The sequence below is a fragment of the Sturnus vulgaris genome, chromosome 29, assembly GCF_052056855.1.
Source record: "Sturnus vulgaris isolate bStuVul1 chromosome 29, bStuVul1.hap1, whole genome shotgun sequence".
Taxonomy (NCBI): domain Eukaryota; kingdom Metazoa; phylum Chordata; class Aves; order Passeriformes; family Sturnidae; genus Sturnus; species Sturnus vulgaris.
In genome coordinates, this window is record NC_142271.1 from 523347 (window position 1) to 550159 (window position 26813).

The window sequence follows — 26813 nt, forward strand, 5'->3', positions numbered from 1 at the left end:
AACAATTGAAAAACAAAATCCGTGTTTGTTTTACTGCAGGAGGATTGTGTTCATGCACAGTGTGATATTTCAGTGTCTGAGAAGCAGTGAGTGAGATAGCAGTGATCAACAATAATCTTAATTCCCAGCCCAGCATATCTGAGTTTAAGGAAAGAAAAGGGCATAAATGATCAAACAAAGGAATTACTTCAAAGAGGAATTGTAAGGCAAAAGTCTCACTTAAATGTAAAGGTACTCAAGTTCTCACACTGGTGTTTTTCTTTGAAAAGAAGATTTAAACTTTTAAAACCAGAAGCTGCTTTTCAGAGAACATAAACAGGGAGTGAGAGGAGGGGATAAACTAAAATAACTGAAGCAGTGATGAAGGACTCAACTCTGTGTCTTTTCAAAGAGCAGTGTGGAAATCTTTTCTGTTGAAAGCCCCCAAGCAGCCACTGATCTGGCTTTTGACTAAACAAATGGATTTCTGTGAGGAAGAAGCAACCCTGAAACTTCCTGTGGCTCTGGGCTGACTGAGAAGTGAGGGGTGCAGGGGCTGGGCCTCAGGAGTGTGATCTGACCAGAATGAACCTGGCTGGAGGTTTAATTGAACACGTGGCTCCCTGGGGAGGTGCAGAGGAGGCGCTGCAGGGCAGGGGAAGCTGCCGTGCAGATACAGACCCTGGACTGAGCTTTGCTGCTTATCAGATACCAGCTCTTCAGTCCTACTGCACATCACATCTGGTCCCAAGCAGGAGGAACAGCACTTGTCCATGTAGAATGTTCAGTGAAGCTCCTGAAGGAGAGGGAGTTCTGCCATCTCGGTTTGGACTCTGTGGTCTTCTTGGGTCCCTTCCAGCTCAGAATATCCAGTGATTCTGTGACCCCACATGACCCTGGTGTAGCTGCCCAGGAGGGGTTTCTTGCATGTGCCTCTGCCACTTTAAATCACCACTAAGGACTGCTGCCCCAACTTTGGATCTTTGTTGGAGGCTCTTCCTGTTGACTTCAAACACATCTGGGACAGCCCCTGCCTCACAGTTCCCCTTTCCACCACTGCTGAACTTCTGTTGATGCCACCAGGTAAGTTTCAAGGTTAAATTGGTTTAGTAGAGATAAAGGGCAAGAAAAATGTGTTGTTCCTGTGCTCATGGGGCTGCTATTACAGCAGAGCCCGGGCTAAGGTGTGGTTGTGGTGCAGGAGAGGCAGGACAGGGTTGGGGCTGGAGCTGTGTGTAAGGGCTGCAGGGACTCCATCCCCACGGAGGCTGCTACAGGGCAGTGCTTCCTTTTGCTGTGGGATTAAACACTGCTGAACTCGGGGCCAGGCTCAGACAGTGAAACGTGGTCAGGCTGCAGTTCCCAGTTGTCTTGAGGGAGGTGGCTGGTCAGCCTGATTCTGATTGTGCTTCAGGCTGTTTCCCTAAAAACTCCCTCATGATGATGCCAGGGATATGTGCCTGGTGATTGTTGTTTGTGCAGGGTCTGGAGAGTGGGAGCAGAGGGCTTTGATTCCTGGCTCAGGCTGATGGCAGGAACATGGAGCAGGCTGGTGTCTGTGAGGCTGTGCCCTTGCCTGTGGGGATCTGCTGTGGCTGAGTGGGGCTGGGAGCGACAGCCCGGGCCCTGCTCTGGCTCCTGTGCAGAGCTACAGGACAGCTCCTAGGGCTGTGTGTTCCCGCCATCTGGAAAAGCAGGAACACCTTCTGGTCAGGCATATGGCAAATCCAGGGGGCAGAGGTGCTTGGCAACTCCCAGAACTCCCTGGCTGAACCCGGGCAGTGCAGCTGGAATGGGCAGCACAGGCTCTGACAGCAGGAAGCAGGTAGATGGGATGTTTCCTGCTACCAACAGACTTGCTAGATTCAAATATGGATATTAGATAGATGCTCCTACACCAGAGGTGCCCCTCCCAGGCCAGGCTTTTTCTAGGCTGAAATGTATAAAATATACAAGAACAATTCTTAGTCTTTTCCTTTACAAATCTCCTGGTGATCCTGGTGATCCACAGCTGGAGCTGTGCTGATCGGCAGTGCTGGCAGGGATTGGAAACCTCTTGTGATCCATGTTGAGAGGCTGGGGAGTGGCAGGGGATGCTGTGGAGGGGGGATTCTGCCTCTGTGTAGAGGTGCAGCAGGGTGCAGGTGTTCCCCTTGGTCCTTACCGAGAGCATCAGACCCTGAACCATGGGCTGAGGAGTGACACTGAAGCTCAGTCCCCCGAGCAAGGGATTTCCACCCTCGCCCCCGAGCCCAGCCTCTCATGAAGCTTGATTGCCAAAAAAGTCCTCGTCAGTGTCCTCCAGGGTGGGATGCAGTGAGTGCACCAGCAGGAGTGGCTGTGGTTTGGTGTCACCCGTTTCTGTAGGACACGGCTCAGAGGGGTCCTTGGTGGTGTGGACACGGAGCCCCAGATCAGCATCACGATGGCTCTCCCTGTGCTCTCCCTGCTGCGTGAGGCCCCGTTCTACCTTTGCTTTGTCATGCTCCTGAATAATGGAAGGGTTGTAAACAGATCCTGCCTGGCTCTCTCGTTTCCTAGGGGAGACAGGAAGACTTGGCCACTACCCTCACCCTGCTCCTGTCCTTGTCAGGGATCCGGTGTCCAACAGGAGCTGAGCTGGGTAAGGGGAGGCCTGGAGGCTTGGGGAAAGGGGCTGGGCCGTGCTGTGCGTCCCCTTGTGCTTGTCCCATCCCAGTCCCTCTGCTCTGGCCCCAACTGGGGGAACAGGTCCTCCCTGGCCCCCTGAGCTAGGTGTGCCTGTGCTGCCACAGGGCCCTCTCAGAGCAGCTTTTGCACCTGGGGCTTCTCTTCCTTCTTCAGCTTATTTTAAAACCAAGCAAAAATGTGCATTTTAGCCTCATTTTAGCCACCTCTCTGTTTCCCCTGGTCAAATATTTTGGTGAGCAGAGTGTGTTTGGGTTTGGGGACCAAAGCTGCTAGGCTCTGGTTGATTTCCTGGGCACTGGGGCTATGCTGCCCCCCCTCACAGAGGGGCAGGTGGAGGGACCCTTTTTCGGCACCCAAACACCATTTGGGACTCGCTCCATAGCATAAAGGGATGGCTGGATGAACTGGCTCAGGGTGGGCTTGTGGTGCCTGCTTTGAGGGCAAAAGGAGCCAGGAGCTGTGTCCTTACTGTGGATTCTTTTCCTGCTCTAGGCAGGCTTGTGGGTGTGCCTGGAGAGGGTCAAATCCTGCCCTAGCACCGCACCCTGAAGTTGACTATGAGGACTAACGGGGAATTTGGTGGCTCTGCTGCTCCCCTTGGCAGTGCTGGCTGTTCCTATGGCAGGGCTGCTGCACCCTGAGCATTGGAGACCCACGGCTGTGCTGGGTGTCACAGCCTCTTCCTCTTCCTTTCTGTGTGGACAGGAAGGACCAGGTTTCCTTCCTGTGCAGGGTGGGGGTCAGGGGCAGCTGTCGTGAGAAAAGCCCTCCCCCTCCTGCAGCTGCTGCCAAACCCCAGAGTCCTTCCCACTTTGGGCCACTGAGCAGCAGAGCTGGGCTGGGCTGTACCATCCCGGCTCCCTTGGCCTCCTGGAGTCCTCCAGCCCCTGTCCAGGTGGGAATCCCGGACTGCCTCTGCTCCAGTGCAGGTGGGGTGTCCCCACTGAGCCCTTGGGACTCCACTGGGGCAGAGCTACTGCCATCCCACCATAGCAATGTAAGGATTTAAACCCAAAAGATGTAGGAAAAGTGGAAGCCAGCAGATGCAGGAGCCTGGGCATGTCTCTTTTGCCTTCCCAGCACTATCAGCTGCTTCCTGCCCTACCGGATCTCTCTCTCACAGAGGTGTCCCAGGCTCCATGTGCTCCCATGGGGAGCAGCCAGGGCTGGAAGTCGTCATGGGGGATTTGTAGAAGATGGAGCTTGGCAAGAGACATGAAGCGTCCCTGAAGGTAGGAGAAGTCCAGGCCAGCAAGGAGAGAAGGAGAGTGGGATCCACACTTCTGTGTGAATCAATAGGGTGGGTGGAATGGAAGGGAAGAGGCTTTCTCTCCTGTGAGATGCTGTGGCTGAGTTCCTGTGTGGGAAGGAGCTGATCTGGTTGGGAGCTGGGGACAAGCAATGCAGTTGGGGACTCGTGGATTCTCCAGAGCCATGTTCCTGCTCTGAGTCTGGAGGAGGGAAGCAGTGTGAGAAAAGGGTGGAGGGGTTGGGAACAAACTGGACCATGGAAGAGCCCTTTGTGGCCCACATTGGTTCATTGGGATCAGAAGGGGCTTCATTCCCAGCCCAGCTGCGATGCCCAATGCTCTGGTGAGGAGCTGGAGTGTGTGGGGAAGCTGTGGTGTCCTAGGGCTACATCCCAGGTAGGATCCAGGTTCCGGATCCCAGGGTGCCAGGTGTGCAGTTCTGGCTCTGCAGCCCCAGAGATTTTTGCCACCTCTGCAGAAGAACTGGAAAATAAATGGGCAAAAAGCTGTGCCAGCTCCATGTCACCAGCTCCTGACTTGGTGAAGTGGCAGGTTTGTGCCAGAGTTTGGGATGTTTGGGCTGGGCAAGATCCCCCGGCGGGGTTTGGTGCTGCCCGGGGGATGGGAGCTGCCTGCAAGGATGGGGTGGGACACAGCTGCTGCCATCCTAGGATGCCAGTCCGTGAGGCTGCCGCAGTTCCCACCGTGGGCTGGGGACCCTTGGCCCGTCCCGTGGTTCCCGCCAGCCTGCCCGGTTCTCCGAAGCTCCCGGGGGCAGAGGCCGCCGGCGAACGCTCCTCCTCTGCGGGAGGCAGGCAAGGACTCGGGGTGGGGCTTTGTCGAGCGAGAATCCAGAGTCCGGCCAGCCCGGGGAAGTTGCCAGGGCCGAGCACCCCGGAGAGGCGAGGCTGCTGCCCACCCGTGAGTGTCTGCCCTCGGCGGGTGCGTCCAGAGTGGGGCTGGCCAGGAGCCATCTCCTGCTGCCGTGGGCGGGGGTGCCTGGGACCCGGGGCTGAGGGCAGGGAGCTGGGCTGAGGATTCCCCAGCTGTCAACGGTGGGGACAGGATCTGTGTAAGTGTCCCTCCCTACAAGGACCCCGTGTTCTATGGGACACCTGAGTTGACCGAAAGTTTTGGCCCCCTGACCCGTGTGCTACTGGAACAGGGCAACCCCTGGAGCAGACACCCACAGACAGTGTGGCCAGACCCTGGCCTGACTCCCAGGGGGCCCAGGAGCCCCCATCCCACACAGCCCCGAATGGCCACAATTTGCAGTGTCCCCCACCCATTTCTGGTGCTGGGTTCCATCCCACCCCTTTCCATCCCGGGGGCCCGCAGGGCGGGGCACTGAGCTGTGCTGCAGGAGAGGTGGTGTTTACCCTACTGGGTGACACAGCTGAGTCTGTGCCTCGATTTCCCCCAGCATGGAAAGGCTTTCCTGGCAGTGGGAAGGTAGCCCTGGCTGTTCCCTTCTTCTTGTGCAACCAGCCCTGCTGTCCCCAGTGCTGGCGGAAGCAGCTGGAGCTGCCTGCACACCGGGAGCTTCCTCGAAACCTCGTGGGACTGAGGCTGGGGAATGGCGTGTTCTTCCCCTGCCCTGGACTGAGGCTGGGGAGGAGTTTGGTTCTAAGCAAGTGGCTCTCAGCTCCTCCTTTGCGATGTCCCCACAGCGGAGTGGCTTTTGGGGACATCTGCAGTGGGGTGCTGAGCTGTGGGGGAGGTGCATGAGGTGCTTGGAGCAGAGTGTGGGGGCAGGAATACTCTGTGGAGGCACTTTGAGCTGGAGCAAGAGGATGCGGCACCCCTGGTTGTGCCCACTAACCTGGGCTGCTTTATTCCTCCATGGAGGTGAAATCCAGCTAGTGGGCTAATTCTGAGGCTTTGCTCGTTACCTTCTGTTCTGTGTCTGTGACCCCTGTGCCCCATGGGCTGCCTGCTCCTTGGGTGAAACTGGTGCCTGTGCATAGCAGCATCTTGTTTTCAATGCAGGATGGGCCGTTGGCAGCCAGACATTCCCCAGCATTCCCCAGCAGCCAGAAAAACCATTGGCCACCCAGAGTGGCCAAACGCCCGGCCTTGGCATGTGGCCAAGCCTCGCCCCGTGGTCCTGGCTGTAGATCCCAGACGTCCAGGCTTGGAAATCCACGTCCAGGGTGGCGTCACTATGATGTCTCCGTGTCTCAGACAGATCCCTTGTGCTGCTCCCCCCTGAGCTGGTGAGGTCTCCCACGTCTCCAGAGCTGTAAGGGACGGTAAGGCCCCACTCTGTGCTGGGAGCTGGGCAGAGACTTTGAGCAGCTCCAGGAGCTGCTGTTGTCTCTGCCGGCAGTCAGTCCTGCCCCGCCCGGGAGCGCGGCTCTCTGGCTCCGAGTGTTTATCTCCAAGGAGCAGCCGTGTCCCTGGGCGGGGTCAGTGCTCCAAGGACGGAGTGGCTGCGGATCGGATCCGGGGCACCTGCTCGGCACCAGCCTCTTGAGGAGCTGATAACCCCTCCAAAGGACTCCTGGGCACAAAAACTGGAGAGTTCTCCTTAAAATAAGCCCAGCACACGCTCCAGGGCAGCGGCCCCAGAGGTGCTGTGCTCCAATCTGTGGGGCCCGTGAGTGGGCTCAGAGCATCCTCTGCACAGGGATGGTTGGGGCAGGAAAGTGTTTAGAGCGCGGTCCTGGGAAGCTCAGCCTTGGTTTGGGAAGGCTTTGACCGAGCCAAGCCAAGGCACTGTAAGCAGTTTAGATGGGGCTGAGGGTGTTTGCCCTGTCAGGCTGGGCAGTCACCCGGGCTCAGCTGCCTCTCTTTCAGGGCAGCACTGTCATATTTATAATGGAATATAATATTTATAATAAAACATATTTATAATGGAAAAAAATGCAGGAGCATTTTAGGCTCCTGCCACACCCCTGCTACAAGGTAAAATATCTCAAGTTCACTGCAACTTCCTCAAAGGTGACACTGTCTCCTCAGGGACACCTTTCTTGTCCTACCAAGCAGGGGATGAGGCTGGGACAGTGTGCGCTGGTGCCTGCCTGGAGGAAGCTGGCAAGCTGCTTCCTCCTCACAGTTCTGGAAAGGCAGCCTGGGCCCATTTGAGACCTGAGTGTTTCCCAGGGCTTGGTGACAAGTCCTGGGGTGTTGGTGACTGATCCTGGGGTGTCCCCATGACTCGAAAGTTTTTCGTGAGACACTATCACCTGCATTTCTTCTGCCTCCAGCTCCAGGGTGCTGCTTGAGGTATCCCTGGGCAGCTGAGGTGTCCTGGTACTGGTTTGGGGGGATTTTGTACCTGGTTGATTTTGTCCTGGTCAGGTTGGGGTGTCCCTGTCCCTGCCTACCCAATGGGGACAGTGCACGGGTGTCCCCTGTTGCCCCATGGCTGCCCTTGGGTGTGCACCTGTGGGTGCTCAGGGCAGGGGGGCAGTCCCAGGGGTGTATCCAGATGCTGTCCCACTGTCCCATCCAGAGGGTGGTGGCTTTCCCCAGGCTGTGCCCTGACATGTCCCCTCTCCCCAGGCCTCAGCCAGCAGGGGCCATGCGATGCTCCCTGAAACGCTCCCTCACAGCTCTGCTTGCTGCCTCCTTCGTCGTCCTCCTCCTCTTGCTCCTCCATGGGGACAGCCAGCAGGAACAGGATCCCCTGGAGGTGAGTCCCCAACCAGTGATGTCCCACTGGAGAGGCCACTGGAGCATCCTCTATCCCTTCCTGCCCCACATAGACCCCAACCTCAGCTCTGCTTTCTTCCCTGCCCCATGTCACCCGAACCCCCTGCTCTGCCTTCTTCTCTCCCTGGGGTTGCCTGGGCAGCTGGACCCCCCCTGAATCCAGGAGTTGGGAGGGCAGGACAGGGGCTCCCCTTCACTTCTTGGTCCCCCTATTGTCATCCCCCCCTTGCTGCAGGGTGCTCTGGGTGTGACCTGGTTGCCTTTGGCTCCCATGCAGGTGGAGCTCAGGGGCCTGGCTCCCGACATGATCCTGCTGCAGCCGGAGGGAGCCCAGCACATCCTCAGGGACACAGCTGAGCTCTCTGCACTCCACAACGTCTCCTACCAGCTCCTTGCTGGCTCCCTGACTCCCCGAAAAAGTGAGTGGTCCTGGACTTTCTAGATGTGCACATCTGGGTGTGCACAGCTGCACATCCCAGCATGGACTTTCCCCCTCACTGCTGCTGGGGCAGGGAGGGGCTGTGTCCAGCCTTTTTGGGTGGGGACCTGCCCACAACCTCCTCCAAAACCTCCACAGCCTTCACTGCTAGCTCTGGGGATGGAGGAATTGGGGAAACTCCACGTGCTCCTTGCAGGATCCAAGTTTCTGCACCTTGGGACTGGTGTGAGCACAGGTGTTTTGGGCTTCCCAGACCTCTCTGGGGAGGGTTACAGAGATCCCGTCTCCCCGGGGTTGAGCTTCCAGGGGAGATGGTGAGCTGGACCACTGGGACAGCCCCATAGTGTGGGAGAAGTGGGCCAAGCTCTTGGACAGGTGCACAAGAAGCAATTCCCATGCAAACCCCGTGGGAAGAAGCTCAGGGCAACCTGTGAGGCTGTGCTGGAACCAGCACAGGAATGGTGCTCTCCTGACCAGCAGCAAGAGAAGCTGAACCGAAGCAGCCACTGCTGGGCCATGGGGGGGACAGAAGGTGCCTGATCCCAGTGTGGGTGCATCTCTATGAGGTGTGGAGTGGGGAATGCTTCCAGGATGTGCAGTGTCTTGGTCTGAAAAGATAGGCGTCTGCTAAGGAAGTCAGGAGCCTCTCTTGAAATGGAAAATGTAAACCCCCTCCCTCTGAATTATTACAATTTTGAAATTAAGGGGCTCTCAGGCAAAGATATGGGAATTGGAATAACAGTTCTTTATTAGGAAAATTAAAATAAAAATACAGTAATACCAAAAGAACCACTGACAGAGTCAAAAAACAACCCGACATCCTGTCAGTTAGGGTGTTGGTAGCAGTCCCATTAAATGGTGGCTGCATCCTCCTGCAGTGACAGATGTGGTTCTGTTGGAGCAGTGCTCCTATGGAAGGTGCAGTTTTCCTCTGAAGGTCCAGTGGTGGTGTAGATGTGCCTGGTCTTCCTCTGGAAACCAGTGGGTAAGGGCTGCTCTGATGTTCCAAATCTCAGATTTGATCTGGGTAGGAAATGCTTGGCTCCTCCCCCCGGGTGGGGCATCTCCCAATGGGATGATGGAATTTTATCAGTCATGCCCTGGGACTGCATGGCCATTAACAGGAGATATCTCCTGGAGGGAGGATGGGTTGTGGAAAAGATAAAGAACACTACGCCACCTGGTTTTAACAGCTGGCCCAATAACACAGAATATCCCCCCTGGAGTTATGAGGAATGGGTCATGGAAGAGATAAAGAACACTGCTCTACCTGGTTTCAACAGATGGTGATAGAATACATACCGCTGGTTGCATCTTGCATTTCAACCTAAGACATGCAGCCATACCAATAAGCCATTCCTGCTTATAGACTCTCTCTGCACTGTTACTTGCCTGGGTTTAGCTTCCTCAGCCTGTCTCTTGCTGCCATTTGGGCCAATTTTGGGCCCCTCCTGAGACACTGAAGGCTTCAGCTTCAGGAAGGACCCACCTACCTTAGACATGGGTTACAAACAGCACTGACCCTGCAGGCTGGCCATGGGAAGAGGTTTTTGGAGCCTTTTCATTACATCTTGCAGGGAAGTACATCATGTAGTGATCCCAGGTCACCCCTCTGCCTGCTCATGCCTTGCAGAATTCCTGGCTGTGGGAATGGCGTCCGTGCAGAGGCCACGTGGTTTCTACCTCCTGGCCACGCTCCAGTCCCTCTTCAGCCAGTCCACGGAGGAGGAGCTGCAGGAGATGGTGGTGGTGGTGCACCTGGCTGACACTGATCCTGGCTGGAACGTGCGCGTTGCCGCCACTGTCGCCCAGAAGTTTGCTCGCCACATCCTCCTGGGCCAGCTCCTGCTGATCCACGCTCCCCCTGAGTTCTACCCCACCCTGGAAGGCCTGAAGAGAAACTTCAATGATGCAGAGGAGCGGGTGAGGTTCCGCTCAAAGCAGAATGTGGACTATGCCTTCCTGCTTGCCTTCGCTGCCAACCTCTCCTCCTACTACCTGATGATCGAGGACGACGTGTGGAGCGCCAAGTCCTTCCTGACGGCCATCCGCAAGGCACTGGCTTCCCAGGAGGGCTCCAACTGGGCCACCCTCGAATTCTCCAAGCTGGGCTACATCGGAAAGCTCTACCACTCCAGTGACCTTCCTCGTCTGGCTCACTTCCTCCTCCTCTTCTACCAGGAAATGCCCTGTGACTGGCTGTTGGTCCACTTCCGCCAACTGCTCACCCAGAAGGACGTGATCCGCTTCAAGCCATCCCTCTTCCAGCACATGGGCCTCTACTCTTCCTTCCAGGGCACTGTCAACCGGCTGGAGGACGAGGATTTCCAGGCCAATGCCTTGGACGTCCCAGACAACCCGCCGGCATCCCTGTACACCAGCATGTCTATCTTCGAGAACTATGAGCCCCTCAAGGCCTACAGCTCGGCACAGGGGTACTTTTGGGGCAAAGACCCAGCAGCTGGCAGTACCTTTTCCATTGTGTTCCAGCAGCCAGCTCGAGTCAGCCGTGTCCGAGTGCGCACGGGTTCCGTGGAGCGCCCAGGCGATTTCCTGCACGCAGGACTGCTGGAGCTGGGCCAGCATCGGGACCGCAGGCAGGACTGCTCCTCCTATGTCCCTGTGGGTTCCTTCAAGAAGGGGACCCTGGAGCAGCAAGGCCTGGAGAGGGTCCTGCCCGGGCCCGTGGAGTGTGTGAGGATCCGGGTGACTCAGGACCAGAGCGAGTGGCTCATCATCCAGAGCATCGATATCTGGACCACAGCAGGCATTTGAGCACAACACCTGTGGGAGGATGTCAAAGCAGTTGGATTTGGTTCTAAGAAGTCATTTATTTTTCACATTCCCTTTCTGGATAAAAATTTAAGTTATTGACTCCCACTGCCCTGTGTCTGGAGAGATGGGAAAAACTGCTGTGGGCTGTGGATAGGTCTAGGAGTAGGGCCCATCAGGATCTGCCTCCTGGGGGATGGCCCAGTGAGCCAGAGAGGGGACACAGGAAGGGGAAGGAGCTCAGGAATTCAAGGCTGGGCAGTACAAAACCTTTCCTCCCAAGGAGGATGATATATAAGGCAAAGCTGATCAGCTGATTAACTATCCAAGTAATTAGTCAGGCAGTAGTACTTTTTGCAGCCTCTCCACACTTTACCTGCTGTAAGTTTTCTAACTTTTTCCAAAACTCTTGATTTTTATCTCCCTCCCCTCTGATCCCATTTCCTAGCTGCTCCTGGAGGCGTCAGGGCAAGGTCTAGGGCTGCTGCTCACCAAACCCCTCATCCAGCAGGCTCAGCAGGTTGGTGGCAGCAGCAAGCTCCCAGTGGTGCTCCGCCGTTTCCCGGTGCCGATTGGGAGCCACGACCACCAGATGGACCCATTAGCCTGGCCCTGGGCAGTGCCTCCCGCCATCGCTGCTTGTTCCTGTCCTCAAAGGGAATAAATCAGTTCCCAGGGACCTCATCTCGTGTTCATGCGGGATTCACACGGAGAAAGAAGGACAGGCAAGATAGGGCTTCTACAAAGGGGAGGAAGGCCCAGAATTGAGCACCAGGGAACACAGATGAGTCAAAGAGAACATGACCTTGGTATAATATGAAGTTCTGGGTCCTGTTTAGCCCAGTGAGGTGCTGAAGGGTAGTTGGAGTACACACAGGCTCCCAAAAGCTGCTGTTTGGGTTTGTCTGGCTGGGCCAACTTGGAGGGCTGGATGCTGCTGGCCCCAGCATGCACGGTAGTGACTGGTACCTCTCCCAGTTAGGCTTTTAGCAACAATTTCTCAGCTTCCTGCAAAGGGAGGAATTCCAGTCTGCTCAGCTTTCCCATGGGATAGGCCAGAGTTTAAGTGACTAACCTGTGCCAAGCAGGACTCTGGTCTGCCCATGTTCCAAGCCTGGCTCTCCTGGAGCAGGACAGTCGCTGCCAGCAGGGACCAGTGCCAGGAACACTCCTGCAGTGCCATAACCCCAGCTCTGGCTTGAGGTGGCATCAGCTCACCTGCTAGGCACTGGGAGGCAGATGGAGAGCCCCAGACCTGGTGTGATGGGGTTTTTCCCCTAAAGAAAAAGCCATTCAGGTAGTAGATCTGCATTTAATACACATGTGTAGAGAGCCTGATGCAGGAATAGCTGGAAGAAAAAGGCCATAGTCAGATCAACTTAGTAAAGCTAGCAAAGTGGGCCTCAGTCTCACGGATACAGTGTCCTTGAGATAGGGAAGGCACGCAGAATTGAGAAAAACATGAATGCCGAAGTGCTTAGCTAAGCCGCACAGCTAGACCAATGATGAGCTCAGATTTTGCACTATGCATGAGCTAATTAAGCATTGTATTTAATCGCCACTCTGCGTATCAATAAACGAGACTTTGCTGATGACCGAATTGGTGTCCGCGTCTCCCTTCTCCGACAAATGGTGACCCCGACGTGCCTCCGTCGCTGAAAAGAAAACGGTTTCAGAAAACGGGGGAGAACGCGCCACGGTCGGTGAAGTAGAGTTGGGGCCTGCTGCAACCGGGTCGGTGTCAAACGACGTAGGGAAGACACCCCCAGGAGCCATAAAGGTGGTCCTGGGCCATACGTGCTGCCGAAGCCGGAGAGTTGCAACAGCGCTGACGACGAAAAATGGACAGGCAAGCAGCATATGATTTATTTATAATACATATACATATACTACATATATACATATATATATACTATATAGTACATATAGATAAGTTAGGGCTGAAAGAAATCAATCCCAGGAAGGACATACCGGGGTTGTTAGTCTGGGGTTATGCTAAAGGTTTATTCTCTAATCCTCACACCGTGCATGATTTAAATGAGTGGCGTAAGTTAGGGGATGCACTGTGGGAGGCGGTATTAGAGGATGATAAAACAGCAAAAAAGCTGGGAAAGATCTGGCAGGTAGTTCACAACGCACTGCTAAAGCAGCAGGCGGAGAGAAGGGCGGCTCGGGAGGCAGTAAAGGCATATAAAAGAAATGATCAGTATGGCGATAATGAGCCCCGAGCACCCAGCACGACCAGAGTTGAAATACCTATCTCTGGGGGGGCGGCAGGAATGACGGACATGGCCAGCTGCGCTTGGCCCTCGGCACCCCCCTTAAAAGAGCTTGAGGAGGATTCCGCCGCGGCGGCGGAGACAATTGCAGAAGGCGGAGTAACCCCGCCTTCCGAGGGCGAAGGGCCCCAGACCGGCGGCGAAAAATCCCCTTACCGGTCTGAGCCTACCGCCCCTAAGCCCACCGTGGAGCCAGCTCCGGTCCCTAGGGCGGAAAGCGACCTGTGGGAGGAGATGGCAAGACGGCGGGGGGAGGCGTGGAGTATGCTAGCCAGACACGGCTTGGAGATTGGGGACGAAAGCGCTGTTGACGCAGCGAAAACCTGGGTTTTCCCCGTCACGTATACACAAGGGATAAATCAGCAAGGACAAGCCGTCCAAGTGGGAGCATATTCGCCTCTCGACTGGAAGCTGCTAGCCCAGCTAAGACAGACAGTGAGTCAGTTTGGTTTCCGGAGTGAGCCAGCTAAGCAGATGCTAGATTTCTTGTTTGATACATACCTGCTGTTGCCAAATGATATGAGAAGTATAGTGAAACTAATTTTCACGCAACATCAGCAGTTGCTATTTAACGCCCACTGGCAAGCTCTTGTTCAGGAGTCAGTTGCAACACAGAGGGGCCCGGGAAATCCGTTAGCTGGAATTACCATAGACAAACTAATGGGGTTAAGACAATACCGCAGGACAGAGGCTCAAATGATTTCGGGACCCGACAAAGTTAGGGAAGCCATGCGTCTAGTAAGGAATGCCATCAATCAAGTCAAAGATAGCTCAGGCATACCCATGTATATGGGGATAAAACAGAGAAGAAATAAATCCTTTGGGGACTTTGTAGATAAGGCTGCTGCTGCTATTGAAAAGGCAGGAGTCCCAGAGTATATGAGAGGGGCGCAGGTTTTCTTGGTTAATGCACTAAAAGAATTAGGCTTAGGGCTGCAGAAACAAGCCGAGTCCACACAGTCACAGGTGTTAGCCGCTCTTGCTCCGCTCCGTGCTTCTACGGCGGCCCCAGCCACATCGAACGACCACCGGCCTCCCTCGGCGCACTGCTACAGATGCAGGTGGATGCGGCGCGGCCCGACGGGCGCCGCCGATCAGCCCCCGGCGGCCGCCGCCATATTGGCCCCGGTCACAAGTAGCCGCCGTGACACCAGCGCCATCTCCTGTCTACAACCAGCCACAACAGGGAGCCTGAGACTCGACCTAACAGCCGCAGTAAAAACATCTTTGATAACAGCTCGCTCCGTCAAAGTCCCAACGGGAGTTTATGGCCCGATAAATATCAAAGGACAAGCTCTTGGAGGACTAATAGTGGGACGCTCGTCAAGCTCCATTGTAGGACTGTTTGTGCTACCAAGTGTCATCGATGCAGACTACACCGAGGAAATACAAATAATGGTATATACTCCTTTCCCTCCTATTACAATTGAAAAGGGCCAGCGTGTTGCTCAATTTATTCCACTTCCACAATGGAGCCGGGGTGTTCAACCACAAAGACAAACCCCACGTGGAGACCAAGGATTCGGATCATCAGGTATTGCTATGCTCACAATGGATCTCCATACCAGACCCAAAAAGAAGGTGAAACTAACTTATGCAGGAGAGACAATAGAAATGATGGGACTCCTAGACACTGGGGCAGATACCAGCATTGTCTCACCAGAAAAATGGCCCCACAACTGGCCATCGCTGCAGACCACGGATACCGTGACGGGCGTCGGAGGATTCACCCTTGCCAGAAAAACTCCTCCAGTAAGGGTCACTATAGATGGACAAGATTTGGTGACTGTGTTGTCCGTAGTTGCATTACCACCATCGGTACATTGCCTAATTGGAAGGGACATCTTGGCTCAGATGGGGGTCGTTTTATCCAACGAGCACCCTTTGGGGTAATTGCCATTGCTTGGACTTTCCCGATCCCAATCACCTGGACTACCAATGAACCGGTAATGGTTAAGCAATGGCCTCTAAAAAGGAAAAGTCTAATACAAGCACATCAACTCGTAAAGGAACAATTCCAACAAGGACATTTAAAACTCTCAACAAGCCCATGGAACACGCCAATTTTTGTGATCAAAAAGAAGTCAGGAAAATATCGTCTTCTACACGATTTAAGAGCAGTAAATGATCAAATAGAGGCGATGGAGGCATTACAGCCAGGCCTCCCCAACCCAGCAATGCTCCCACAGCATTGGCCTCTTCTAATCATTGATCTAAAGGACTGCTTCTTCACTATTGCCTTACACCCTCAAGATACTAAAAGATTTGCGTTCACCCTACCAGCAATAAACAGAGAAGAACCTGATAAACGGTATGAATGGACTGTTCTTCCACAAGGAATGAAAAACTCGCCTACCTTGTGCCAGCTGTATGTTGATGCCGCATTACAACCATTGAGGATACAGTGGCCCAACACAATTATTTATCATTATATGGATGATATCCTCTTTGCTCAAGAATCAGCATTTACAGACACTCAGATGCAGGAGATTCAAAGTGCCCTAGCAAAGGCATCCCTCATAATAGCTCAAGAAAAAATACAGCGATCCACACCATGGAGGTACTTGGGGTGGTCTATCACAAGCCAAATCGTATGGCCACAGAAGCTCCAGCTTGCAACAAAGATCACCACTCTAAATGAGGCACAGCAACTGCTAGGAGATCTGCAATGGCTCAAGCCGATTGTTAGGATACCCAACTCCTTGCTAGACTCCCACAGGCCACTACTTAAAGGAACTAACCCAACCGCACCCGTAACCGTAACCCCGCAACAACAGGAAGCCCTCAAGGGTATTATACGCTGCATCGATGAGGGGTTTGTCTCCCGCCGAAATATCTCCTCGCCCATCGATCTTACCATCTGGAGTACTGCCAACCACCTACTCGGTGCACTCACACAGCTACAAAAAAAAACACGGGAGACACGGGTACTAGAAAGAACAGCCTCTCAGCAGCCGTCCTTGTTGTGCGTGTGGGGGGTCATGGTGTGAAGCCTGGGTAGCCCTAAAGTGCGGGGGCTGTGGGGACTGCTCGTGGGTGAAACAAAGAGCAGTGTTTAATTTGTGGTGCTGGAGGTGTCAAAGTGACGACCTAAGAAATTCTAATTGGGGTCGGGCCCTAGAAAAAGAAGCAGGAGTGCCATATGCCCAGGTACGAAACCTATACGAGACACCAGAACAGCTCCTGTTAGCTTGGGCCCGGTGGGAACTTACCAACTGGATTAAGAGGCAGCACATCTATGCAAATTCGCACATTATCGCTGCAAGATGCAGACATAAAGTCCCACACCTGCCTTGGCCTCGGGTAGGACCAGTTAAGCCCGGTACAGACCCAGAGGAAGTATTAAATCAAAGTATAGAAGAGGTGAAACAACTGCAGATAACAGGGAGCAATACAGGGCGTAAAAAGAATAGGCCGCCAAAGAAATCAAAATGATGATCATTGCACTGCTTATGCTTGCTAACTTTGCTCGCACAAAATCTTTTCCAATGCAGCATGCGCCTCGGGAGAACGTATGGGTAACATTCGCTAACATAACAAAACAAGAATCAATCTACTTAAGTCTAGGGGAAGTACAAAATCCTTTTAAAACCTGCCTAGTAAGGTTGCCAGTATAGTTACAAGGAGTTCAAGGGAATGTGCTGCATGAATTTATCTAACCACTCTGAGTCCATCCACAAAAAGATACAAAACATGCAGCAGAAATTACACAACCTAAAAGAAGAAGATGGTTGGGGCATTGACGAGTGGTTAAAAAGCCTAGGTCTTGGGGGATGGATTCGAACCGTTATTAAGTATGCTATTATGGTGTTAGATATATTCTTGTGCTTAGCTTTATTGCTACCTTGCTTGATAACTTGCTTACAAAATTTTATTCAAAAGACTATTAGCAAAGCTTGGCATGCCACTCTTCTAGCTCAAAAAGAAAACGGGGGAAGTGTAGAGAGCCTGATGCAGGAATAGCTGGAAGAAAAAGGCCATAGTCAGATCAACTTAGTAAAGCTAGCAAAGTGGGCCTCAGTCTCACGGATACAGTGTCCTTGAGATAGGGAAGGCACGCAGAATTGAGAAAAACATGAATGCCGAAGTGCTTAGCTAAGCCGCACAGCTAGACCAATGATGAGCTCAGATTTTGCACTATGCATGAGCTAATTAAGCATTGTATTTAATCGCCACTCTGCGTATCAATAAACGAGACTTTGCTGATGACCGAATTGGTGTCCGCGTCTCCCTTCTCCGACACACATGTGCTACACCATAAACTCCAAATGTTCTCAGTGGGATCAATACATATGGCAGAACCACTGCTGCTTCGTCCACACAGCCCAAGTCCTGTCAGAGCTCTTGGAGTGTTCTGAGTGGCACAAGTGTTCACTTCCCAGGGCCCTGACAGGTGTTTCCAGTGCTCCAGGAGAGCCTTTGCCCCAGTTCTCTTGGACAAAAATGCTGCTGCCCACCCTGGGAGAACACCAAGGGTCACCAGTGTGTGTACAAATGGAGAGGTTTCACCCCTGGAGGTTTTTGTCTACTGGTAGAGCACAAAAAGATAGAAATATAAACCAGCTTTTTGCCTGTTGAACTCTTACAGATGTAGGTACTAACAGGTTTTGTGATATTCACCTGCCCAGAAGCAAGCTGCAGTCTCAGTTATGCTGGTGTAAACCTGGATAGATTCCATTTACATCAGGATAAGCGGAAGCAGCAGTGCCCCCTGGCAGAAACCCCCTCCCCTTGGATCCTGTGCTGCACACGTGGCTCAGCACCACAATGCCCAGGGACCATCAGTGCACACTGTAGGAGGAGTGGCTGCTGCATCCTGGAGAAACAACACATAATTTATGCCACATTAAAATTCTCCCACTATTTTTATCCCAGGAAGACTCAGCCAGTTCCCAGTGCTCTGTTCCCAGCCCCTGTCCCTGCTGGGGTGGGCTGATGGAGTCCTGTGTTCAGCCGAGCTCCACACGGCAGCCATAGCCCAGGGGCCAGCACAGCTGGGCAGGGGAAGGACAGGGGACACAATCAGAGAAGCCTTTGGGGCTGCTGCTCCCTCTGGAGACGGTGAATCTGGGAGGGTTGGAGGTTCCATTCCAACGCTGGGGCGTCCTGATAGGGCAGAGCCCAGCAGAACCTAACTCAGCATCTTGTGCCGGTCGAACACCGTCTTCCTCTGCTCCTGCACCTGCCGCTTCCAGCGCTGCTGCGCCCCTTCCACTCGCTCCAGCACCGTGTTTGCCCTGGCACCAGCCAGGGTAGGCACTCCGGCCAGGGAGCGAGTGTCCTGCAAGGAAAGGAATGGGGCTGGAGACCAGGCAACGCCCAGCCCGAGCACATAGGGAGGAGGGACTTGGGAAGAAACTGCACCTGAAAGAGCAGTTCAAGGTTTGAGTTGTTTTGATGAAAAACCTCCTTTTCAGAGCTCCTCAACACCAGCCCCCAAGTCATTGCTCTTGGGAATCACCCACGACTCCAGAGAAAAGTCCCCAAGAGAGGAATCACAGAAAGCACAGAGCTCTGCTAGAAATCCACTCTTGGGAGTCTGCAAGGAGCTACAGTGCCAAACTGAACAACATACCCCCACTAAAACCAGGCTGACGATGGATGGAGATCCATCATGGCACAGGAACAAGGCCTATCCCAGAGGACTTAGTCCAGCAGACTAGAGTGAGACAAACCTCACCTAACACCAGGCATTTACCATGCACACCTGGATCTAGAACTGAATTACTGCTTCAGAGCAGGGTGCAAACCCATGACTTTGGGATACAATCTCCTCCTGCAGGACCTCCTTTTCAGAAGAGGGAGGCAATGGATGGACTGTTAACACTGGAGCAGCTGCTCCTCACATTAGGGTATTAAGGAATTGGGCCAAACAGTTTATACTCACAAGGTATAAATATGAAAATCCAACCTAGGACTGCAACTGCATGAATGTTATGCAGCAAGAAATTTGTCCTCCCCCAGAACTGGTGTGTGTCAAAGAGAGAAAGAGGGAGATAGTGGCTTTCTTTGTTACTGGGTCCTTATAATTTTGCCCATGGTTTGTATGCCAGTGTTCCACAAAAGATGGGGTTTGAATGAAGTTGTGCTGTGGGGAGAAGCACAAGGAGCAACAGCCTGGGTATAACCCAGGGCCCAGCCTGAGAGCAGGATCAAACAGCATCTCATAGGCAGGTGTTTCAAGTGTCTAAAAGATGTTTCAGCCAACACAAGCTCATCCTTCCTGGAAGCTCAGCACCACAAAATTCCACCTGGGACACTGCACAAACAGGATCTGTCTTTTTGTTCCCTCTAGACAGACAAAACAAATTCAGGCCACTTGCTACAAAGCCCCCTCTGCCTCTGAGGGCAGGGCTTGCCTTGGGTTCATTACACAGAGCTTTAAATATCCCTTGTGTTTCTGCACAACCTGCAGAGATCTGAGTCTAAATGTTCACCTGTGTAGGTGCCCCCAAAGCAGCAGTGCTGGTCCCTCACTGGATCAGAGGAGACAAGCAGGAGGTCACTGTTTCCCTGTCCCCCATTCTCCTGCCCCCTTGTGTGCACCCCCTGCCCCCTCACCTCACTGTCCTCGTTATGCAGGGGCTGGGTGTAGGGGTCTGGCTTGCGGATCAGGGGGTCCACGAGCACCAGGAATGCCATGTAGAGCAGCAGAGCGCCCACCACCGACAGGTAGATGATGATGATCACCTGCAGTTGAGGACAGCACAGGGGGAAAGGATAAGCAGTGTAGATAAGAAGCACCGCAGAGATCAGGAAGGTCCTTTGCAGCTGCCTCTGATGTGTGATCTCTTGTTCTCATTTTACTCACAAGAGTCTCTTGCTCTTGCCAGGAGGCCGAGGTGGTGCCATCACTGCACAAAGTGTGCTGATGCTCTCACTGTGCCAACTGAGGGCATGTTCTGCACATAAGGGACAACGAGATGGGGCCCTGGTCAGAGAGGCTTGGCACTGTCACACATCCCCAATAAGACTGGGCTCCCACACAGCTCCTCACTACCAGGAATGCCCCTGGCTTGGACACACAGAAATCACAGAATCCCTGAATTACTGAGGTTGGAGAAGATGTCTGAGATCATAGAGTCCAATCTGTGACCAATCTCCACCTTGTCACCCTGCCCAAAGCACTCAGTGCCACATCCAGTTGTTCCTTGAACACCACCAGGGCCGTTGACTCCACCACCTCCCTGGGCAGCCCCTTCCAGTATCCAACACCCTTTTTGTGAAGAAATTCTTCCTCATGTCCAACCTAAACTCCCCCGGTGCAGCTTAAGACCACGTTTTCTTGTCCTATCACTGGCTGCCTGGGAGAAGAGGTCAACCCCCACCTGGCTAAAGCCTCCTTTCAGAGTTGTAGAGAATGAGCCCCTGGCACTGCCACCATCGACTTGCTGTGACAGTTTTCTCTTTCTGGGCTCTTCACCAGGAACCTACCAGTGTGGCAGTGCCTGGGCTGCTGTGGCACTGCAGGGGGCAGGGCACAGGCAGGGCACTGAGCTCAGGTACCTTGATGGTGGTGGTGCTGCGCTCCTCGTACTTGCACTCGCAGAGCAGGCAATAGGCCTCCACGTCATTCCCGGGCACTGGCATGGGCTCCACCACGTGCAGACAGTTGCTGCAGCACAAACAAACCACAATCAGCAGCAGCACAAGGTGAAAACAGTGCTCTGTGCAAGGACACTGGGGTGACTTTGTCTGTGCCTCAGCTTTCTTGTCAGGGTGATAACACTGATCTGGTGTTAAGAGCTCCCCTCACAGCCTAGCACAGACTGTCCCAGGGCCTTTTACAGGGATCCAGTCCAGGTGGAAGGGACTGGACGGCACACCCTACATCTGCCAAGACCAGTGGGTTAACGTATCATCCCAGATTCCTCAATTCCTGTTTAAAAAATGCCCCTGGCCTGGGTTGAATATCACCCACCAAAGCAGCTCCCTCCACAAATATACAGGCAGAGAATCTCTTCCTCAGCAGCAGCTGGGAACTCCAGAGCTTGGCTGTCATGGACAGACCCCTGAGGCTGCCCCCACTCACTCACCAGTCCTTCTGGGATACATTCTTGTTGTAAATGTGCCCACTGATGTTACGGTACGGGGGGCAGATGCACTTGCAGCGAATGTCCTCGGAGCTCTGCAGGGCACAGGAGCCATGTGAAGGAGGGGACACGGCTCTGTCCCCTCACACCCCACCTCTGCTGTGCCCCACACACGGCTCAGTGTCACCCACCTTGCTGGCCTGTGCTGAGGGACACAGGACGCAGCCCAGCAGCATCAGCAGCAGCACGGGGCTCGCAGAGTTCCGGGAGCTTTGGGCAAACATCCTGGGAGCCTGAAGGAACAAAACTCACATCCAGGATAGAGCATGTCAGCTGAAAGCAGCCACAACAAGGTAGTCAGAGATTTTTTTTTGGCCCACTTGCCCCTGTTTTTCCCAGGAAGAATAAATTTGTTCCTGAATCACCAAGCCAGAAACTCTTGGAAACAACACAGATACCAAGAACACGCCTGTCAGAAGAGCTTCTACCCTGTACAACCACACATCCAGACTACCCCAGCCCTGCAAAAATATTGCTGCTTTCCTTACAACTGGACTTGCACAAAACCTCCTGTTCCTCTCACTATCCTGCAGCCCAGGTACAGATATTTTGGTGCTGACAGTTTTGCTCAGTAAAAGACACAGAACTACGAAAACCATGGAGCAAGTGACCTAAAGCAGTACACTGGGGCCTCTCTGCTGCACTGTCATGAATGGTAAATCATTCATCTTCTGACATTCAAAGTCTTGCTGCTGAAGGAAAGGATGTATTTTCCTGTCATGAGCTATGGGAGAGGGATGGAATATTCCTAAGTACTCTATACCAATTCCTAAACCTACTTTATCTTAAGATACCTGTTCAATAAATCCTGATTTTAAAACTACTTCAAGCTGGTAGCTTAGTGAATTCATTAACACCTTTTGCTACACATTACAGAATAGTTTGGGCTGGAAGGGACCCTGAAGATCATCTTCTTCCAACACCCATGTATATGGATAAAGTTGTTCCAGAGACGTGTGCTTCCACAAATCCATAAGAATGTAATTTATCCCCTGTGCCGCAAAAGGCAAGTTGGCCTTGGCCAGGCTGGTGTTCACCCTCAGAGGGAAAAGGTGGAGCAGGTGTTGGGGACCTTGGGACAGCACACAAGAGCTGTTTCAGCAGAGGAAGAGGAATGGAATTTACACCTTCATTAATCAGCTCTCAGGTAATCCCAGAGTTTACTCCAGGTACTTGTACTCTATCACCTGACCTGATTGCACTGGGATTTAATCACTGCTATATTCCATCACCCTTTGCTTTACCTTATGTCAACACCTTAAATTGACATAATGGATTACAAACACCAAGTTCCTTTCTTCTTTATCTAAACAAAACACCAGCAACTTCTAACAAGCTGCAAGACTGCCAAAATGCATCTCAGTCCTATCACTTCATCTCATAATTTATTAAGGTTTGGCACCACAGTTTCAAAAATCTCTTCCAACAATGATGCTTTCCAGGGAGATTCCCCTGTACATCAGGGGTTCAGATCACCATCACAGATGTGGGGAACAGGACTGATCTGAGCTGCCCAGTGCACATTCCCCATTTTAAGTGGGTCTGGACTTTTGTCTGAATTTTTTCTGAATGGGGCATATACCTAGAATTCAGTTTTAGCCTCTCAGCTGAGTTCAGAATATCTGAACAGCTCATAAATGTCACTTTTAATAATAGTAGGGGAAAACAAGTGATCTATTATATCATAAACAAAAACTTGGAACCTGGGCAGAGTTCACGCACCATGAACTGCAGAACACCCTCAGTCACACAAAGGATAATTAAGGCATATTTATCCCCAAGTTTGACAACGAAGGGACACGTGCACATATGCCTTAGAGCTATTTTTTCCAGACCATCAGCCCAGCCCACGGCAGCCAAGTGGCCAAAGGCAGCTGCATATGGACCAAAACCCACCAGCGCAGTAAGCACAGCACAGGATACATGTTTGAGGTGAAGTTCTCAGGGGGCTCTGAGTGTGGCAGCTCCCAGGATGAGCCCCCACAAAAGGTTGTCCAGAGCAGCGGTGCACACAAACCACCCCGTGCTCCTTCTCCCTGGGAGAGCCCAAATAATCACCTCATCTTTAACCTCTCTATCCCTGGAAGTGTCCAAGGCCAGGCTGCACGGGGCTTGGAGCAGCCTGGTCTCGTGGAAGGAGTCTTTGCCCATAGCAGGGGTTGGGACTGGATGAGCTTTACGGTCCCTTCCCACCCAAACCATTCCGGGATTGATTCTGTGAACATCACCTGGAGCCCTTCGAAGACTCCGGCCCATTTCCCTTCCCGGATCTGTGGTCGAACCACTCCTGACATCGACCCGGACCCAGGGCAGGGCCGGACCCCTCAATTCCCGCCGAAGGCCCGGATGCTCTCTCCGCCCTCCAGGGGCTTCCCCCGCCCCGGCCCACCCGGCTTCCCGGGATGCCTCCGGCAGTGCAGGCCGCCGAGCCCCGGGTCCCGCACCGCTCCGCACAGTCCTGCTCCGGGTGCGGGGAGCGGAGCGGAACAGGGTCAGGGCGCACCACCCCCCCGGCCGCCGCCCAGATCGCTACCCCACACCCGCCCCTTACCTGCCCCTCGCTCCGGCTCGAGCGCAGCCCCGCCCTGCAGGCCCCACCCCGGCCCTGCTCGCGCACCCATTGGCTATGGGGCGTGACGCGCAGTGACAGACACCACCGCTGGCCAATCGGAGGGCAGGCAGCACAGCCTGGTGCTGAGGGTGGGCCCGCGTCCCGCAGAGCTGAGGGGACGCGGTGGCTGCAGCGCGGGTGGGAGCGTCAGCGGTGCCGGGAATTGCCGCTGCCGGAGGTGCCTTCGGCGGACACGGCCCGGGCAGCTCCCGCCTGGCTCCCTACGCGGGGCAGCGCCGCCCCGTCCTGGGGCTGAGCCGCGGGATAGCCCCGCTCCTTCTCCGCCCCTTCTCACCTCCCTCACATCCCCGTTTTCCCCTTACAGCCCCTTCTCCCCTCACACCTAGCTCTCCTCTCATGGTCCCACTCCCCCCTAATGGCCCCCCTCTTCCCTCACGGACCCCGCTCTCCCGTCATGGCCCCTCTCTTCTCTCCCTGTCTCCGTTCCCCTCTCACACCGCATTCTCCCGTCATGGCCCTGCTCTCCCCTCACACCGACGGTGGTCCTGTGTTTATGAGAGGGAAAAACCCGGGCCGCAGTGGTGCCCTTGCTTCTGTTTTTGGCCGATGTATGGCTATAGATGATATCAGTGATCGTTCAGGTTCAAATGCTTCAGTCTTGCTACGAACCCTTTGTATTTGAGACTTGTGACTCATTTTAAAAGTCTTGTCCTTACGCCAAGAGGAACATTGTGTCTTTCCAAGGCCACAGGGTCTGGCGTTTGCCCAGAGAACATTCCCGAGATGTGGTTCTTGTAGTACCTAGGGTTTGCTCCACTTTCTGTGTCTTGCACCCTTCAGGTGTGCAAATATCCCGAAGCCTCGGCTTTTCTCTGTTGCCAGCTCCCACCATTCACAGCTGGAGGGATTGAGGATGTCAAGAAAATTCCACAAACGCCAGAGATTTATGTCCAAAAAGGAGACAGGACAGGCCTACAACTTTATTCATATAATGGGAAAGTCCACCAGAGCACATGCCCGTGGAGCTTTATCTCTCGAAGTTTCGGAGAGCACAGCCTCTTTTGATTCCAAACTCATACGTTGCCCTCTTCCCCATTGCTGAGGTACTGGGAAGGTACAGCCTTCCCAAACCGCCTACTGCATGTCTCCCCTTGAACCTTATTTTACCCCAAAGTTCAGGCTTGTGCTGTCCTTCGTCTGTTTCTGGACTCATGCTGCCTGGGCTCTGCAACAAACCTGCTGCCTAAGGTTAGTAGAGACAGTAAGACACATTTCAAGGACGTTAACACCCATACCTTCACCCATCAAATTGTTTGTAAAGACATTAGTTTTCCTTTCAAGGGTCTTACCTGCTTCTCTGGCACTTTGCTGCTTTACCTGGTGCAGATTTATCTGGTCTGTGCTGCTGGATAAAGTCAGGACTTAATTTTTTTCAGGTAAAAAATCCATTGATGGAAAAAAAAAGAGACCCAAACCCCTGGTTTAACTTCTAGAAATAGAATCACAAAATCAAATAGGTTGGAAAAGACCTCTGAGATCATCGACTCCAACCTGTGCCTGACCCTCACCTTGGCATCCAGTCCAGAGCACTCAGTGCCATGTGCAGGTGTTCCTTGGACACCTCCAGGAATGGGGACTGCACCACCTGGAGTCCCTGGGCAGCCCCTTCCAATGCCCAACCACCCTTTCCATTGAGAAATTCCCCTGGATGTCCAACCTGAACCTTTCCTGATACAGCTTGATGCTGTTTCCTCTTGTCCTGGCCCTTGTTCCTTGGGACCAGAGCCCACCTCCACTGGCTGTCCCCTCCTGTCAGGGAGTTGTCAGAGCCAGAAGGGCCCCCCTGAGCCTCCTTTTCTCCAGGCTGAGCCCCTCCTGCTCCCTCAGCTGCTCCTGGGGCTCCAGACCCTTCCACAGCTCCATGCCCAGCTCTGGACTCTCTCCAGCCCCTCAATGTCCTTTCTGAACCCACCTGCCATGGACCCCTCGTGGGAGAGTGTTTCTAGTCCTGACAGAGTTTGCTCCTTTGATGAAAATAATAAGGTGAGATACATTCAGCCAAAAATGGGTGTAGATCAGAGGGGAAATGTCTGTTTGGCAGATAGTTCTGTCTCTCTGATAGTTTTAACTTTCCAGAAACTAGTAAATAATTGAGACTGCTTTTTTTTAGGGCTTGTAGAATGTATAGGTTGCAGAGAGTGCCAGGTTTTAAAATGTCCCACATTGCTCCATGCCCTTGGCATAGGAATTACTGATGTAAAAGTGCTTGAATAAAGTCATAAAGTTATGGAGTGGTTTTGGTTGGGAGGGACCTCAAAACTCATCCCATTCCACCCCCTGCCAAGGGCAGGGAAATCTGCCACTATCCCAGGTTGCTCCAAGCCCCATCCAGCCTGGCCTTGGACACCTCCAAGGACGGGGCAACCAAAGTTTCTCTGGGCAGCCTGTACCAGAGCTTCACCACGCTCACATAGAAGATTTTTTTTTTTCTAATACTTCATCTAAATCTACTCTGTTTCATTTTGAAGCTGTTCACCCTTGTCCTGTCATTGCATGTTCTTGGATATAGTTTCGTAAATAATATTCTAAAGAGTTTTCTCACCTCATTGCTGTAATATTTAAAATCCTGGCCCTGCCATGGCTGCATTCCACCCCCACTCACTGGAGTCTGTATAGGATAATGATCTCAGCCAGCTGGACTGATCCAAGGAAATATTCCATGAGAATAATCCTGGGTATCAGATGCACAAAGGACTTCTAATTCCTTCCTCCTACCCCAGTGTTGCGGAATGGCAGAAGATCTTTGGTTCTAAATCAGAGCTCTCCCTTCAGAGCAGAACCCTGGGCCTGCCTGCAGGACACTCAGTGCTGTGACACAGCTGAGTTTGTGCAGGTTTAAAAGCCCATGGCCACAGTGACTGACTTTCCTCAGGCTGGTGAGGTAGTGTTTTTATCTCTGACATTCTTGTTGTCACAGCAATCTGTTCTTCTGTGTCTTTTGCAGCCCAAACGTCCATACCACTGCTTCTTGTGGGACTACAGAAGACTGCATTGACACATGGAGGAAGCAGCCTGGACTGGTGACAAGACACTGGAAATGCC

The 26813-nt window shown here is 53.2% G+C and overlaps 2 protein-coding genes across 19 annotated transcripts; one reads left to right on the forward strand and one right to left on the reverse strand.

Annotated features, from left to right (window-relative positions):
- Positions 1–67: 67 nt before the first annotated feature.
- Positions 68–10875, forward strand: LOC106862780 (alpha-1,6-mannosyl-glycoprotein 4-beta-N-acetylglucosaminyltransferase-like). 15 transcript variants are annotated; one of them, XM_088180340.1, is made up of 6 exons: positions 68–1062; positions 2521–2602; positions 3730–3949; positions 7407–7536; positions 7834–7975; positions 9629–10875. In XM_088180340.1, the coding sequence occupies exons 3-6, from the start codon at positions 3846–3848 to the stop codon at positions 10768–10770; spliced, it is 1518 nt and encodes a 505-aa protein (XP_088036466.1). In that variant the 5' UTR covers positions 68–1062; positions 2521–2602; positions 3730–3845; the 3' UTR covers positions 10771–10875. The 15 variants fall into 15 exon arrangements, with proteins under 15 accessions (XP_088036466.1, XP_088036469.1, XP_014747476.1 ...); XM_088180343.1 differs by lacking the exon at positions 2521–2602; XM_088180341.1 differs by lacking the exons at positions 68–1062; positions 2521–2602 and adding an exon at positions 2645–3646.
- Positions 10876–12065: 1190 nt separating this feature from the next.
- Positions 12066–23759, reverse strand: TMEM9 (transmembrane protein 9). Of its 4 annotated transcripts, none has more exons than XM_088180352.1 (6): positions 23691–23759; positions 21271–21386; positions 21083–21174; positions 20553–20661; positions 19608–19736; positions 12066–18327 (listed from the first exon to the last, which is right to left on the reverse strand). In XM_088180352.1, the coding sequence occupies exons 2-6, from the start codon at positions 21361–21363 to the stop codon at positions 18178–18180; spliced, it is 573 nt and encodes a 190-aa protein (XP_088036478.1). In that variant the 5' UTR covers positions 21364–21386; positions 23691–23759; the 3' UTR covers positions 12066–18177. The 4 variants fall into 4 exon arrangements, with proteins under 4 accessions (XP_088036478.1, XP_014747482.1, XP_088036479.1 ...); XM_014891996.2 differs by having other exon boundaries at positions 21271–21412; positions 23691–23740; XM_088180353.1 differs by having other exon boundaries at positions 21271–21372; positions 23691–23732.
- Between the last annotated feature and the right edge of the window lie 3054 nt (positions 23760–26813).